At 51.2% G+C, this 13457-nt stretch overlaps 1 protein-coding gene across 6 annotated transcripts in view; it reads left to right on the top strand.

Annotated features, from left to right (window-relative positions):
* The window catches only part of ZNF512B (zinc finger protein 512B), a 29856-nt gene that overhangs the window by 5925 nt on the left and 10474 nt on the right, over nt 1-13457 (top strand). Inside the window, exons 3-13 of one of the 6 annotated variants that reach the window (XM_048962673.1) lie at nt 1590-1669; nt 2424-2552; nt 2857-3029; nt 3178-3431; nt 4202-4273; nt 6051-6185; nt 7478-7602; nt 10090-10182; nt 11016-11114; nt 11781-12068; nt 12648-12839. In XM_048962673.1, coding sequence (XP_048818630.1) covers nt 1590-1669; nt 2424-2552; nt 2857-3029; nt 3178-3431; nt 4202-4273; nt 6051-6185; nt 7478-7602; nt 10090-10182; nt 11016-11114; nt 11781-12068; nt 12648-12839 — 1640 coding nt within the window. Of the gene's footprint in view, nt 1-1589; nt 1670-2423; nt 2553-2856; nt 3030-3177; nt 3432-4201; nt 4274-6050; nt 6186-7477; nt 7603-10089; nt 10183-11015; nt 11115-11780; nt 12069-12647; nt 12840-13457 lie in introns of those variants that run through there. The other 5 variants (XM_048962677.1, XM_048962674.1, XM_048962675.1 and 2 more) reach the window with 5 other exon arrangements.

Here is a 13457-nt window from a genome sequence, read left to right as displayed (position 1 = left end):
ATGTCATGCATGAGACTCAGCGCTGCTTAAAGCGTGACAGTTTAAGGAGCCTTGCAGCAATCTCTCCATTCAGGTGGGTCTCTTACAGCCATGCTGATGCTCTGCACGTGTGCTGCTTGCCTCCAGAGGAGGAGTTGGCAGTGCTTTGATCGCCTTGCTTTTGAACAGGCAATTTTCATTCCTCTTGGTTGTTACTTTTGCTTCCTCCTTTTGAGCTGTGCCAACAAGTGCTTGTGCAGGCAGATTTGTACATGCCCCAGTAGGGAGCAGGGTAACAACACGGTCTGAGCTCTCGGGCCCTTCCTTTGTCCATGTGTTGGCTTTTGTACAATTGCAGCCAAGCTATGAGTCGTGCCGAAATCTATGTCAGAAAATTGCCATTTCTATTTCTTGCTATTTCCATCACTTCAGTTCAACTGCCTGACCTCTATTTTCAGAAATTGCCCTGATTTGGAATGTTTCTCTTAGCAATTGTTAGACTCTAAAAGCAGAGCACAAGAGAGGGACTGAGCAGCACAGAGCACCCATGGTGCCAGGGCAGTCATGCAGCACCATCAGCTCGGCTGGGTCCTCTGGGAGAGGCTGCTTGTGCTGGAGTTCTTCTGAGCCAAGGGGGTGTGAACTGGCTGCCAGCATTCTGATGGTGAAGATAAACCTGACCATGTGTCTGGTGAGACCAAAACTGTCCTAGTGAATAGATTTCCTGCCCAGAAGCACCTCACCAAGGCTCTCCAGACCCACAGGGTGACAGCAGAACTGTGCTCCAGCTAGGAAGGATTAAAGTTTGTGTTACAATGGGTTGACTTGAGAAACTTCCTCAAGCTCTGCATACAAACCCTGATGAAAGTTGTCGTGGTGTTTGTTCCACTTGGCTCAGTCTCTTGTGGTTGTGAGTTAGGTGAAATCGGGACTTTGCTGTCCTTGTGAGCCTCAGTGTCCAGTCTAGGACTTGGCACAGTTCATTGTGTTTGTGCTTGTGCCCCATGATCTCTGTGGCTGTTTGGAAGTGGTGACAACATCTGGCTGAACAGAGCAGGTTTCTGGATGGGACAGTGAGAATCTGCTGTGAGCACACACAGCCATGGTCCCTTACAGAGGTGTCCATGTCACCTCTCCTCCTGGTCTGAGCCCCTCCAGGCACTGCCTTACCTGTCCTTCACCCCCTGCCATTCCTATTCCTGTTGCTCCCCGTGGAAGTCAGTGTCCTGCAGCCCCAGGGCAGCTCAGTCCCACCAACCATGCAGAGTGAACAGGGGATTTCAACAGCTGGTTCAGCACACAGATTTCTTTTGCTAAGTAGCATAGTTATGGAAGGATTTCCATCTGACTCAAATGGGAGTGTGGCTTTCAGCTGAAAATGCTTTGCTCTTAAAGGAGAGCAGTTTGCAAACTGCAGGAGAAGCTGGACTGTGCTCAGTCACCTCCTGCACAGGTGTCTGCAGGTGCATGGACTTTGCATTGAGTTGCAATGAGGGAAGCTGGAATTGCCTTCAGAGGGGGATCTGCATCTTGTGCAGGGCAGCCTGGAGCTGGGCAGACACCATGGGGTAGGATGGGCAGAAGGTGACTTTTGCTACATTTGTTTGCAGGAAATGCAACCAGTGACAAAACCGAGGGCAAGAAGAAAGGACGACCCAAGGCTGAGAACCAGGCACTGAAAGACATCCCTGTAAGAGCCCAGATGAGGTCCCTGCCTCTGCCTTGCTCCCTGCACCACCCACTACAGTCAGCCTTGCTCTGTTAAACCTTCCTTTCAGGTGGTCTAGTCTTCAAAGCAGCATGTTAATGAGCTTAGCAGAATCTTGGGTCCTGTATCCCCTCTGTGCGAGTGCACAGCATCGCTAAGCACCCTACAAAAACCCTTTGGTTTTTCTCCCTTGGTGGGGAGCAGTACCCCCTCCAAATTCTCCTTCCCAGTGCTGTTCCCAGATGAGCTCATTTCTCTTGCAGCCACCTCAGGTTTGGCTAACGATCAGGGAGCACTGGTTGATTTATTCCCCCTAGAATCTTGCAGTTTAATTCCAGCACACTGGCGTGGACAACACACAGAGCAGTTAGTCGTGAGGGAATGAGCACAGTGTGATTTACCACCTGAATGAAATGTGGGGTAGTTAAATCACCCAGGCAATTTCTGGCCTGATTTATTCCCCAGCCTGGCCGGGAGCACGCTGTGTGCCTCAGGAGGCACAGCAAGGTAAATTCTCAGGGGGAACTGAGAGTGTGCAGAGCCTGCAATGCGTTGCTCCATCCCCATGTCTTTCACAGGTGAGAGGGAGCACTGAAACCATTGGGAGGGGACTGGGAGTGGACAGGGATGATCAGAAATCCCATCTGTGCCCCTGGACCTCTCAGAACATAGCGGTGCACCCCCAGGCACGAGGTGCTCATCGCTCAGCTGCGTCTCTCATCTCTCCTGTTCCCAGCTCCCACTGATGAACCAGTGGAAGGATGAATTCAAAGCCCACTCCAGGGTGAAATGCCCCAATTCAGGCTGCTGGCTGGAGTTTCCCAGCATTTATGGCTTGAAGTACCACTATCAGCGCTGCCAAGGGGTAAGGAGACCGGAGGGCCATGTATCATTCCCAGTGGCCTTTCACATTGCAGTCTGCAGGGTAAAGCTGCTCTCAGGCCTTATACCCTTTGAGAAACATGGGATGAATATGGGGAGGACACAGGGACAGGCTGGAAGGTGCTTACAAGTGGATCCCTCGTGGTTTTGGAGGGAACGTGGACATTTGGGAGCTGTCATGAGGGGAAGGGTATTATTACTGACTGTGTCCATAACTGCACCAGAAAAATGCTGGCCTTGCTGAGGTCTGACATCCATGCCCACCTTTCTCTCCCTTCTCCACACAGGGCGCAATCTCGGAGAAGCTGACGTACTCCTGCTCGTACTGCGAAGCTGCCTTCAGTTCCAAAACCCAGTTGGAAAAACATCGTCTCTGGAATCACTTGGACCAACCAGTGCCAGCCAGCAAAACAGAAAGCAAAGTGCACAAGGCCATTGGGAAGAGCAGTGGCAAGAAAAGGTACCGGGCTGCGGCTGGGCTGTGCGGTAGTGGCATAGGGATGGCTGGAAGCCTCCATTCCCATGGTCTGGGATTAGGAGTGGGGAGAAGTGTCAGGACATTTGTCTTTCAACCCCTCTTTAAACAAGCCCTCTGTGCTTTGCCCTAGAGCTGCTGAGAGTTCAGCTTGCCCCACCATCCATCCCAAACAGGCAAAGACGGAAAAAGCCGTGTCCCAGGATCATGCTGAGAATGGCGAATGCCCGGCGGAGAGCCGGGAGAGCAAGGAGTTTCAGATCGCCGCAGCCGAGGCGATTGCAGCTGCCACCCCCACAGCAAAGTCCTCGAGTGGCAAGGATGGCGGGCAGCAGGGGGGCAGCCAGGCATCACTGCAGGAGGAGGACCCGGAGAGGATGAAGCACAGTAAGATGAGAGCCTGGGGCTATGCTGGTTCAGGAGCCCAGGGGAGGGGGTTCCCATGGGAAGGGTCAGGGTTGTGATCCAGTGAATGCTGCTGAAGGTTTCTGGATGTAATTAAGCCTTTTTTTTTTTTTAACATCCTGCTAATTTGCTCCCGTGGTGTCTTGCAGCAGTGAGTTTCACTGTGAGTTAAAAACAGGTAGTAGCTATATAGAGGTATTTTTGTAGTACCTGTGGGGTTGGATGTGGATTGAATTACCTGCAGCATAGCGAGCTGCTTAGTCAGCTTCTCTATCCTGAGTGTGGCATTAAACCAGGCTGAGTGACAAACACATTTTCCTTACCTGTTGGGTGTCAGGAAGCTCTTATTAGCACTGTGTGGCTGGCAGGCAGGGCTGGGCTGAGCCAGGCCATGGTTACCCCTGTCATAGCATGGGTTTGCACTTCTTGTGGCTCCCCAAGTGAACCAGCACCAAATACCTTAGCTTGTGAGGCTCTTGGCACTGGACAGAACCATGGCTTCAGTCATTGAATTGGCCTTAGGTATTATGACTTCTAGTTTTGTGGTGAAGCAGAATCCTGTTAGTGTTCACTAGGCTGCCTGCTGCATTCAGCATCTCCTTTATTTCATAGTGGTAAAGGCCTCCTTGGGATGATCCCTTTCCTCCTGACATGGAGTGTGTGTACAGCCCTGGCCCTGGGACAGCTGAAATCCACTTGGCAGTAAGGGTATTTGACCAAATCTCTCTCTCTGTTTCTCTCTTTTGAGTCAGGAAGGAAACAGAAAACTCCTAAGAAGTTTACGGGGGAGCAGCCGTCCATCTCGGGAACATTTGGACTAAAAGGTAACATGGATGGATCAGCTGTGGTTTGTAGCTTCACTCTGGGACATTTCAGGGAGAAGCTACAGGGACATTTCAAGCCCTTTCCCCAAGAGCCCTCCCTGTGGTGGAAGTAAAGTGGGAACCACTGTGCACAGAGATGTCATGGCAGAGGAACTGGTGCCTTTGACTGTGAGAGGAAATTGGAAAAGAAAGGCAGTGACATTGTTATCATTGCTACCAATCCAATCTGCTCTTCTTGGGAGCCTTTCCTGGAAAATGAGGGAAGAGAGGGAAGGACCTGGTTTAGTCTGTAACACAGAGTAAAGAGCTGCTGGCACCAGTGAGCCGTGAGGCAGGCGATCTCTGGCTTGGGATGCCACAGTATTGCCAGTGGAGCTGAAAATTATTTCTGCTGAGTAGAATGGTGACACATCCATTCCTCAGACTGTCTCCAGTGCTGGTCGCCCACGTTACAGAAAATGAATTCAAGGGTGAAGAGATGCATTACTGGGATCTTTTCTGAGAGGAGACTCAGAATTTGGCTTCTTCAGCTTGACAGAGCGAGAGTGAGTGGGACTGTGGTCGTGCTCCATCAGCACACCCAGCTGGGTATGGAGGGAAGAAACCTGGAACACCCCCAGCTTGAAAGCAACTGGATTCATGCTGGCTATGAAACTCATTCAACTGAGGAAATAAAACATGCGTTTCTAGGCACTGGAGGAGGCAGCACCTTCCAGTACAAGTCCTGGGGGAGAAGCACTAATGGCTTTGAAGGAATTAAACACACTTACCAAAGAGCAGATGGGATGTGGTCTCTGTGATTTCCTGTCCTCTGGCTCCTGGGAAGTCTGGGTTTGTTTCCCTTAACTTCCCCACAGAGACTCTGCCACAGACTGAAATGTCTGCTGTGGGTTCCTTGTGAATAAACCCATTCCCCCATGGCCTACTGCCTCAAATGGAAACTGAACAAGAGCAGGCATTTCCCAGTGTCCCTGTGGTTCAGCATACCATCTGTAACACAACAAAGTTTGCTCCCTGGGGGCAAAGGTGCCTCTAGGGTCATGGGGTGCTGTTTCTGCATGTATGGAGAGCCCTGCTTTCGAGTTCCTCTCCCAGCTCATTCTTTCAGAGCCCTTTCTGGTTTGCAGGCAGCTCAGTGATGGTTGCCATCAGCCAAGGGGACTGTGCTAGGTTTCCTCTTCCTGTGTACCTGTTGCCAGGTCACCTCTCCTCCCCTTTTGTCCTTCCTCACCTTCCCAGAAGCCAGCAGGACCAGGAGAGACCTGTGTCCATCATGACAGTTGTGCAGAGAGCCAGTGGTGAGAGGTCCTGGGGGATATGGTGTCTGGGAACCCAGTTTGTCCAGTTTTCTAAAAGGAATCCTCATTCTTTGGAGGAAGCATTAAGCCTTTCCAGTGCAAGTTCACCAGCAGGAGCATCCCTTTTATATCTTGGACTTGCTATTCAATTGCCTCTTCTGGTTTATTGCAGAATGCCCTTTTGCCTTCTCTCCAGGATGTCTTCTTCCTGGTCTCCCTTGCCACAAGCAGTCTACCTGCTTTGCCATGGTGTTTCTGTAGTTCCTAAATTGTGAGGATTGAGGGAAATGATTATTTCAGTTTACAAAGCATCACCAGTTATTTATAACATTGTCTGTCGTAACGTGGTCCCACACATACAGCCTTGGCAGACCTACACCTATCTCACTGTTCCTAGGTCAGAAGTATTTTTCCTGCTATGTGTAAGTTGGTCGGATGCTATTAAAGCAAGTGTTGAAGAAAGTCCCTCCTCACTACAGGTCTCGTCAAAGCAGAGGACAAGGCGAAAGCCCATCGAGCCAAGAAGCTGGAGGGGAGCACCAACATGGAGGAGCTGAAAAAGAAGCCTCCAGGAGCTGGTGTGAAGAAGGAAGCAGCTGTGCACCTACCAGCAGGTAAGGCTGGTGGAGGCAGAGCAGGGGCAGCAGCTCTGCATGCAGCCTGGCTGCTTAGCAGCTCGGTCCTGTGCTCTGCACTGGGCCTGCCCACCTGCACAGCCTGTGATCCCTGCTTCCTTCCTGGTCCAGCAGCCTCTGTGCTGGATGAGTTTTCATGAAGGTTTGTGAGCAAAAGCAGAAGCTAGACCCAGCACAAGACTACAAATAGGAGCAGACAGTTTCTGTCCTTTTGAGGTGTAGCAGGCTGACCATAATATCACAGCTGACATCCTGAAAGAGGGTCACTGTGAGGATAGATGGGTTTGCTGTAAGTGCTGGGAGTTAGCAGCCAGATCCTGGTTCCACCTGGCTTCAGTGTGACCACAGTTCAAAGCAGCTCCTGGGATACTGGCATTTTTGTAACTTCATCTCCATGAGCAATGCCAACATATAACTGACTATGACTGCATCTTCCTGGAGCCCTCAGGGTGCAGCCTACAACCTAGCACAGGCTGACTTTCTCTGGGAGCTCTGACAGCAGGAGGAACGCAGGATGTGCAAGATAAATACAGCTGCAGTACCTTGCTCTGGTTTCAAATTCAAATAAACAACTCTGTGATCTCACAGCCATGCAAAAGATTCCAAATAAACAGACTTGGTGGATTTTATTCAGACCGGGCTTCCCTTGCATGAAACCCAGCACAGTTCTGCTGAGAACACGGCATGAAATCTGGATCTGGGGGCAGGTTTTGGCTGCGTGTGTCTCTTATTGTAGGTGTTTTTAAGCTGGACCTGGCCATTCAAATAAACACACGCCTGGAAGACAACACTCCCCTAGCTGCTTGTTTGTCTGCTGGGAAGAGAAATGCCAGAGAAGCTTTCCAGGCACACATCTGAATGGAGCTGAGGCTCTCACCTTTGTTTCACTTCCACTAATTGTTTTATTTGGCAAGAGGGAGTCATTCTGAGCAGGGCAAGTTCAGGTGATGAGGGGCACTGTAACTCCCAGTATGCAGAATAACAGCAGGAGTTAGAAATGTGAAATGCCACCAAATGCCAGCAGGTCAGGTAACCCACATCAGTGACCCGTTGGCCCTGTTTGCTGCACCTGCAGGAGCAGAGGGACTGGCATGGTTTACACGTGCATGATTTGTGTCCAGCTTTGGTTTGGCCCATGAATATAAATATCTGTCTTTTAAACATCACAAACTTCCTGCTTCAGTGCCTTTCAACATGACCAACCCAGGCTTGTAAAAGAGGTGCTCTCTGCTTGTCTCTGGGTGTCACACCTCCCTCCTCTCTCTCACCAGCAAATCCCGAGGACCAGTGGCAGCGGGAAATCAGTGAGAAGGGAGAAGTTGCCTGTCCAACCTGCAGTGTTATAACCAGGAAAACCATCGTTGGGCTCAAAAAGCATATGGATGTCTGCCAGAAAGTAAGAGCTTGCCATACTCAGTCACACAGATCTGGATTTTGGAGGGGATTGGCTGTGTGCATGCGCTGCTTTTAAATGCATATTGGTATTCCTAAAACCAGTTCTGGGCTGTGGCTGATAGAGCACTTGCTAGTCGTCTTCAGAGAGCTGGCTGCCTCACTTTGATACGAGTTCACAGGGGGATATGGACACCTAATTCTCATCAATTCAGAATCCCTTTGTGGTCTTGGCCCCTTGTTGCCATATCTCCAGCAGAGTTGGGTATTTCTAGTAGCTAAATGAATAGTTTCAAGGCTGGAGAGATTGTTGGGGTTGTCTCTAATCAGGCCTCCTACAGAGCCCTGGCTGCAGGATTTCACTCTGTGCCATGCCTTGCATCAGGCCAAATAAATTGTGGTTGAATGAGAGCATGTCTCAGTGAGATACCAAGCCTCAGTGTGCTCGAGCAGACTGTTGAGATGCAGAAGTTCAGTAATGGTGCAGTGAAAAATTGTCTCTCTGCCACACCAGCATCCATCAGAGCAAAGGATTACGTCTTCATCCGTCACCTGGTGTGGTGCAGAGCCATTGCCACAGAAAGCCAACGTGGGATCAATGCCTCCCACTTTGAAAATACTTTGCTCAGCTTTGATTCCACATTCATTTTCTGTAAATGCTTCCTCAGCCTGTGCCTCACTATTTATATGGCAGTGAGAGGCTATTATCCCTTCCAAACCATGCATTACATTGATGCCAGGCCTCTGCTAGTGTCCTGGCTTCGATGGAATGGGGATCTTGGCCATTTTATCTCCTATCTCTGTGCTTTCCAAGCAGCTCCCTAGCCAAGCAGGCTCCGTGTGGGCTGCAAGGCTAGCCAGCCTACCGAATGCAGATCTTTGAGAGCCACCAGGTCTGTCTTCCCCTCTATAAATAGGCCTGTGGGTGCTCAGCCAAGGAATTGGGGCTTGCACAGCCTGCCAAGCTTACGGCAAAGTGGAATCACAATGGCCTTGAGAGCCAGACCTGCCCAAAAGGGCATACCTGTGCTCTGGCTGTGAGAACAGACACACCAGCCCTGGTGGATGTGCAGGCTCCTGCTGTAGGAACGGCTGTGCTGCTCCTTTTTCCCATGAGGCACAGTCCCTCCTGAGGTAACTGTCACTCACGGAGCTGGGGTGCTTCACAGCATCTCTGCTAGAGCAGTCTGTGGCCCAACAAGTTCAGTCCCTGTGTGTGGCTGCAGTTCCACTTCCCAGCAGCATCTCTGCAATGAGCCTATGGCATAGCTGTGCCTTGAGCTGCTCCCATCAGAAAGGAGTTTGGAGTGCAGGCACCCTCTCCGTTTGTTCTCTGCTGTAATATCAGATTGAAGTATTTCTTAGCTGGAGTCTGCCTTCTTTCCTTAGATTTTGGAAAGGAAATAAGGGATAGGAAGGGTTGCAACATGCTTGGATCCGAAGGAGTTGAGGGCAGGTACATCCTGCCAGCATCCCAATTGAAATAGTTTATTAAGATGTGAACATATTGTGTTCTTCAGTGTTAACCAGAGCAGTAAGCCCTACAATGGCTGGCACTGGCATCTGCTGAATTCAGGCTCTTTTAGCATTGACCTTGTTAGGATTGGTGATGCGATCTGGAACAAGATTAACCCATCAGAGCAGAGGTGCAAGTGAGTCATTTCCAGTTGGCTGCTGTAAGGTTTCATTTTCAAGAGCTCTGTGATGAGGAGGGATTTGCAGCTCTGTCTGCATTCCCCTTCAGCTGCTAGGCCAGGTTTGAGTGAATGGACTGTGCTGAAGATGGAGCATCCTCCAGGCAGGAAGAGCAGGAACAGCCACAGCCATCCCAATGCAGTCTCCCTGCTGAGACATCCTGTCTCCTAGAGCTCAGAGCATTCCCCTCTTGAGTCAATAAATTCTTGTACTTGCCCCAGCAAAAGTCATCACTCGCTTACTCACTTTCCAAGTTCCCCTTCTGCATCAGCGTGTGCATCATTCAGGAGACCAAGCTGGGTCAAGCAGTGGAGTAACATGAGAAGTGTATGTGTGACTGTGTCCTGCAGTGTCTTAATTCTAAACAGTTCGGACACCCAGAAAGCACATCATACACCAGCATCTGTCACGATTAATAGGGCTGCAGAGAAGAAGCTTCCCGCATGTCAGTAGATCAAAGCTGCTTCTCTGTCCTGACCCTCTCCCAGGAAGACATCAGGTCCAGATGCTTCCAGCCAGTGGGGTTTAAATCTACATGCAAAACTGAACGTTATCCAAAAATTGGGACACATGGGTTTGATAACAGTATCCAAATTACAGAGAGATCCAGACCAACAAAGAGAAAACTGAACTGCAGGCTCAAAGTGGGTCGGGAGGACGGGGTGCTGAGTTGTCTGCTGGGTCCCACCACTGGTATTGGCGCAGCAGCGGCTGCCCATGGGGCTCACTGATGAGCAACCCTTGGAGAACTGAAGGTGTCGGGGCCTCCATGGTGACTTGCCTCTGATTCCTTCAGCTGCAGGACGCCTTGAAGTGTCAGCACTGCAAAAAGCAGTTCAAGTCCAAAGCTGGGCTGAATTACCACACCATGGCTGAACACGTCAGCAAGGTAAGAGAGCTGGGCAGCTCTCATCTCACACCTCATTTCTCCTCTCTTCCTAAAGATGCACATACAGAAGACAAAGCAATCAGCTGTCCACTTTCCTCCATCTTTACAAAGGAGGGATTCACAACACCATCTCTGCAGTGTCCTGCATGCTGCTTAGTCCAGGTGATAGCCTTACCCTTGCTAAGCAAAGCCATTCATTCCCAGGCAGCTAGTTAAACTAATGCTGATCCCTGGGAATAGAGCAGAGAATGGAAAAATAAGACAGGAATTCAAATCCCAGAATGGCGGAAGATTCAGAGTATGGTGAGGTGGATTTTGAGTGGCAAAGCTCTGCCTCCAAAACTGTGCCTGCACACCCAGCACTGGTGGGTTCTGCTTTGCACAGGTCTCAAAATCCGATGTTTTGCTCTCCACCATTTACGTGAGAAATAGCAATAAAATTGGTTGTGAACAAAGTCTGGCAGGCAGCTGTTTTGGTGCTGTGCTTAACAAGCCAGTTGTGTCTGCCTGTGAGATACCAGGGCAAGGCATAACCATATTTCTACATGTCCCATGCTTACCAGTTGTGACTTGTCTTTAACCTGTGCATTCATCTCCTGCTCTTTAGCCTGGCTGGTGCAGGAACTGCTCGTCCATTTCTCAATTAACCCTTTCAGTGCAAACACAGAAAATGCATGAGCAAATCTGGTGTTGAACAGCAAAGGCTCAAAGCAGTGGGAGACCCAGCGCGAGGTTCACAGCTGCAGTGAGGCAGGGCTGTACCACCCACTCCTGGCACAGAGGACATGAGTAAATGGTTGACTCTGTCGCTTCTGTTACTTCCTTGTTTCCAGCCTGTTCCTGTGGAAACCGCTGCCCTTGGTGAACAGGAAGAGCGGGAAAGGCTGAGGAAAGTGCTAAAGCAGATGGGAAAACTGAAATGCCCCAATGAGGTATAAGAACGATTCCTGTTTCTTGTTCTCTCAGAAGAAGGAAGGAGCGAGTCCCAGTGCAGAGGGGACGTGTGTCCTCTGAGCATCCCTCGGTGTGCTCGACCTTGCACACGGTTCTGCCTTAGCTCAGCTGTCCCTGTCCCCATCCCCATCCCCGTCCCTCTGGCTCCCAGTAAGAGGGTGACAGCAGAGCGGGTTGAGGAGCACTGAAGGCCAAGTTCTGCCTCCTGAACCCAGCAAGGGGCACAGGGCTGCTGGTGGTGTCCTGGGCACAGTGTAAAAATCAACCGAACAGCACCAAAATGGTGACAAGGCGGTTGCAGACAAGTCACGAACAGGTAACAGGGGCGTGTGGCTGAGGTTTGTCTCTGCAGCTGGTTTGCTCTGTGCGTAGCATACTTGGCAATGCCTGCCTGCCACTCGCTGCTCCCTGCCCGCCGTCTGTCTGTCTGTCTGGGGAGCCCTGTCTGTGTGTCAGAGCAGGGCAGGTAGCACGGGGCACTGGGACTGCTCCCTCTGCCTCTCCGTGTCACCGGGGCTGGTGATTCCCCCGTGTCTCAGAGGGGTTTGCAGAGCAGGACATGTCCCAGCCGTGCCCAGATCGATGGCACCTTAACCGCTTTGCCACAGCCCACCCTCACCCCTCTCTTTGCCCCACCTCTGCAGGGCTGCGCAGCCAACTTCTCCAGCCTGATGGGCTACCAGTACCACCAGAAGCGCTGTGGGAAGCAACTCGCCGAGGCTGACAAGCCTGTCTTCAGCTGCCCTCACTGCGGGAAGAAATACAAATCCAAGGCTGGCCATGATTACCATGTACGGTCAGAACACCCGGCCTCAGTGAGCCCCCCAGACACCTCTGCAACCCAAGAAGTGGGGCCATCCCTCGCTGGGGGTGACTGCAGAGCTGCAGAGCCTGTGGGCAGGAGCGAGCCAGGCAGAGCCGGGCCAGGCAAGGCAGGTGCAGATGTCAGACTGATGTTGTTCTCTCCATTCACATTACTACGTGTGTGTTGTACCGTGCAGTTTAGGTGGGGAGCAAGCAACAGCTCTCCCTGCCCCTCTAAAAAAGCAGGGAGCTGTTTTTAAGTGAGGGGAGTGACCAGTAATTCCTCTGTCCTCCAGCCAGCTCTCCATCCCTGGTTGCAAAACAAATATCAGATCGTGTCCTCAGGGCCAGCTACTCACAAGCCCTGGGGTGGCGGGATCCATCCCTGGGGAGCATCCTTTTCTGTTCTGTTGATCCCTGCTGGCACTGCATCTGACTCTGATAACCCTGTAACTAATAAATGGGGATGTTTGTACAAATGAGAAGCCTGAGAGTATGGAGGAATGCCATCAGCAGTGCTCAGGCTGGGTGGCGGTGGGAGGAGGTAGTTGTGTGTGTGCCTGTGGCCCCTACCTTGGCGTGCTGGTGTTTCTGCAGCCCTCTCCGGCACGCAGCAGGTTGGCAAACATAACCTGAGCCTGAGTGTCCGCATCCCAGGACTGGAGCTTACCTCTTCTCCCCTACTCATAGCAATATCCCTTTTGCAGCCGCCAGAGGAGCCAGAGGTGAAGCCAGAGCCCACCCCCATAGAGGATTTTGAAAGGACCCCGAGTGGCCGCATCCGTCGCACATCGGCTCAAGTGGCCGTGTTCCACCTTCAGGAGATAGCAGAGGATGAGCTCGCCAGGGACTGGACCAAACGGAGGATGAAGGACGACCTGGTACCCGAAACTAAGCGGGTAGGAGGATTTGCTTTCTCCTTGTTTCGGGCTGGGTGTACACAGAGATCGTGGAAGGGCAGCGTGGCCCCAGGTGGCTGAGCCCTCACATGTCTGGTATGCTGTGTATTCAGTGAATTAGCAGTGATGGTAAATGTAGTGCTGAGCAGCCCACCTAGCAGTGGAAGTGCCTTTACACTACTGCAGCCTGCAGTGTGTGCTCTTGGCACATTGTCCTGCAGAGGCACTGAGCTCACTGACTTGCAGCAGGCAGGCAGGAAACTAGCACACAAACAAACTGGCATCATTCATATGTGTCCTGGCATCTCCATGAGGTGCCCAGCTTAGAGAAGGATCAGGCCGTGGTGCCACCACCCGTCTTGGAGCAGAACTGGAAGTTTAGAGCTAGCGCTCACTGAACACTTTTGATTTCCCCAGTGTGTTTCCAGATGACTTCAGCTGTAATGCATTTATAGCATAAAAATAACCAAGCCCAAAGGAGCTGTTTCATTTAAAATGCTCTGCAGTCCTCAGGGAGGAGAGGTGTTGTGCTGTCTTTTCCCCTTTCACTCATTCTTCTTTTCCTCCTTTCTATTGACTTTGGGTATTGCACACCAGACCTATGTGTGAGTGTACAAA

This window comes from Lagopus muta, chromosome 16 (assembly GCF_023343835.1).
Source record: "Lagopus muta isolate bLagMut1 chromosome 16, bLagMut1 primary, whole genome shotgun sequence".
NCBI lineage: Eukaryota > Metazoa > Chordata > Aves > Galliformes > Phasianidae > Lagopus > Lagopus muta.
This window is presented reverse-complemented; position numbering and strand designations above follow the sequence as displayed.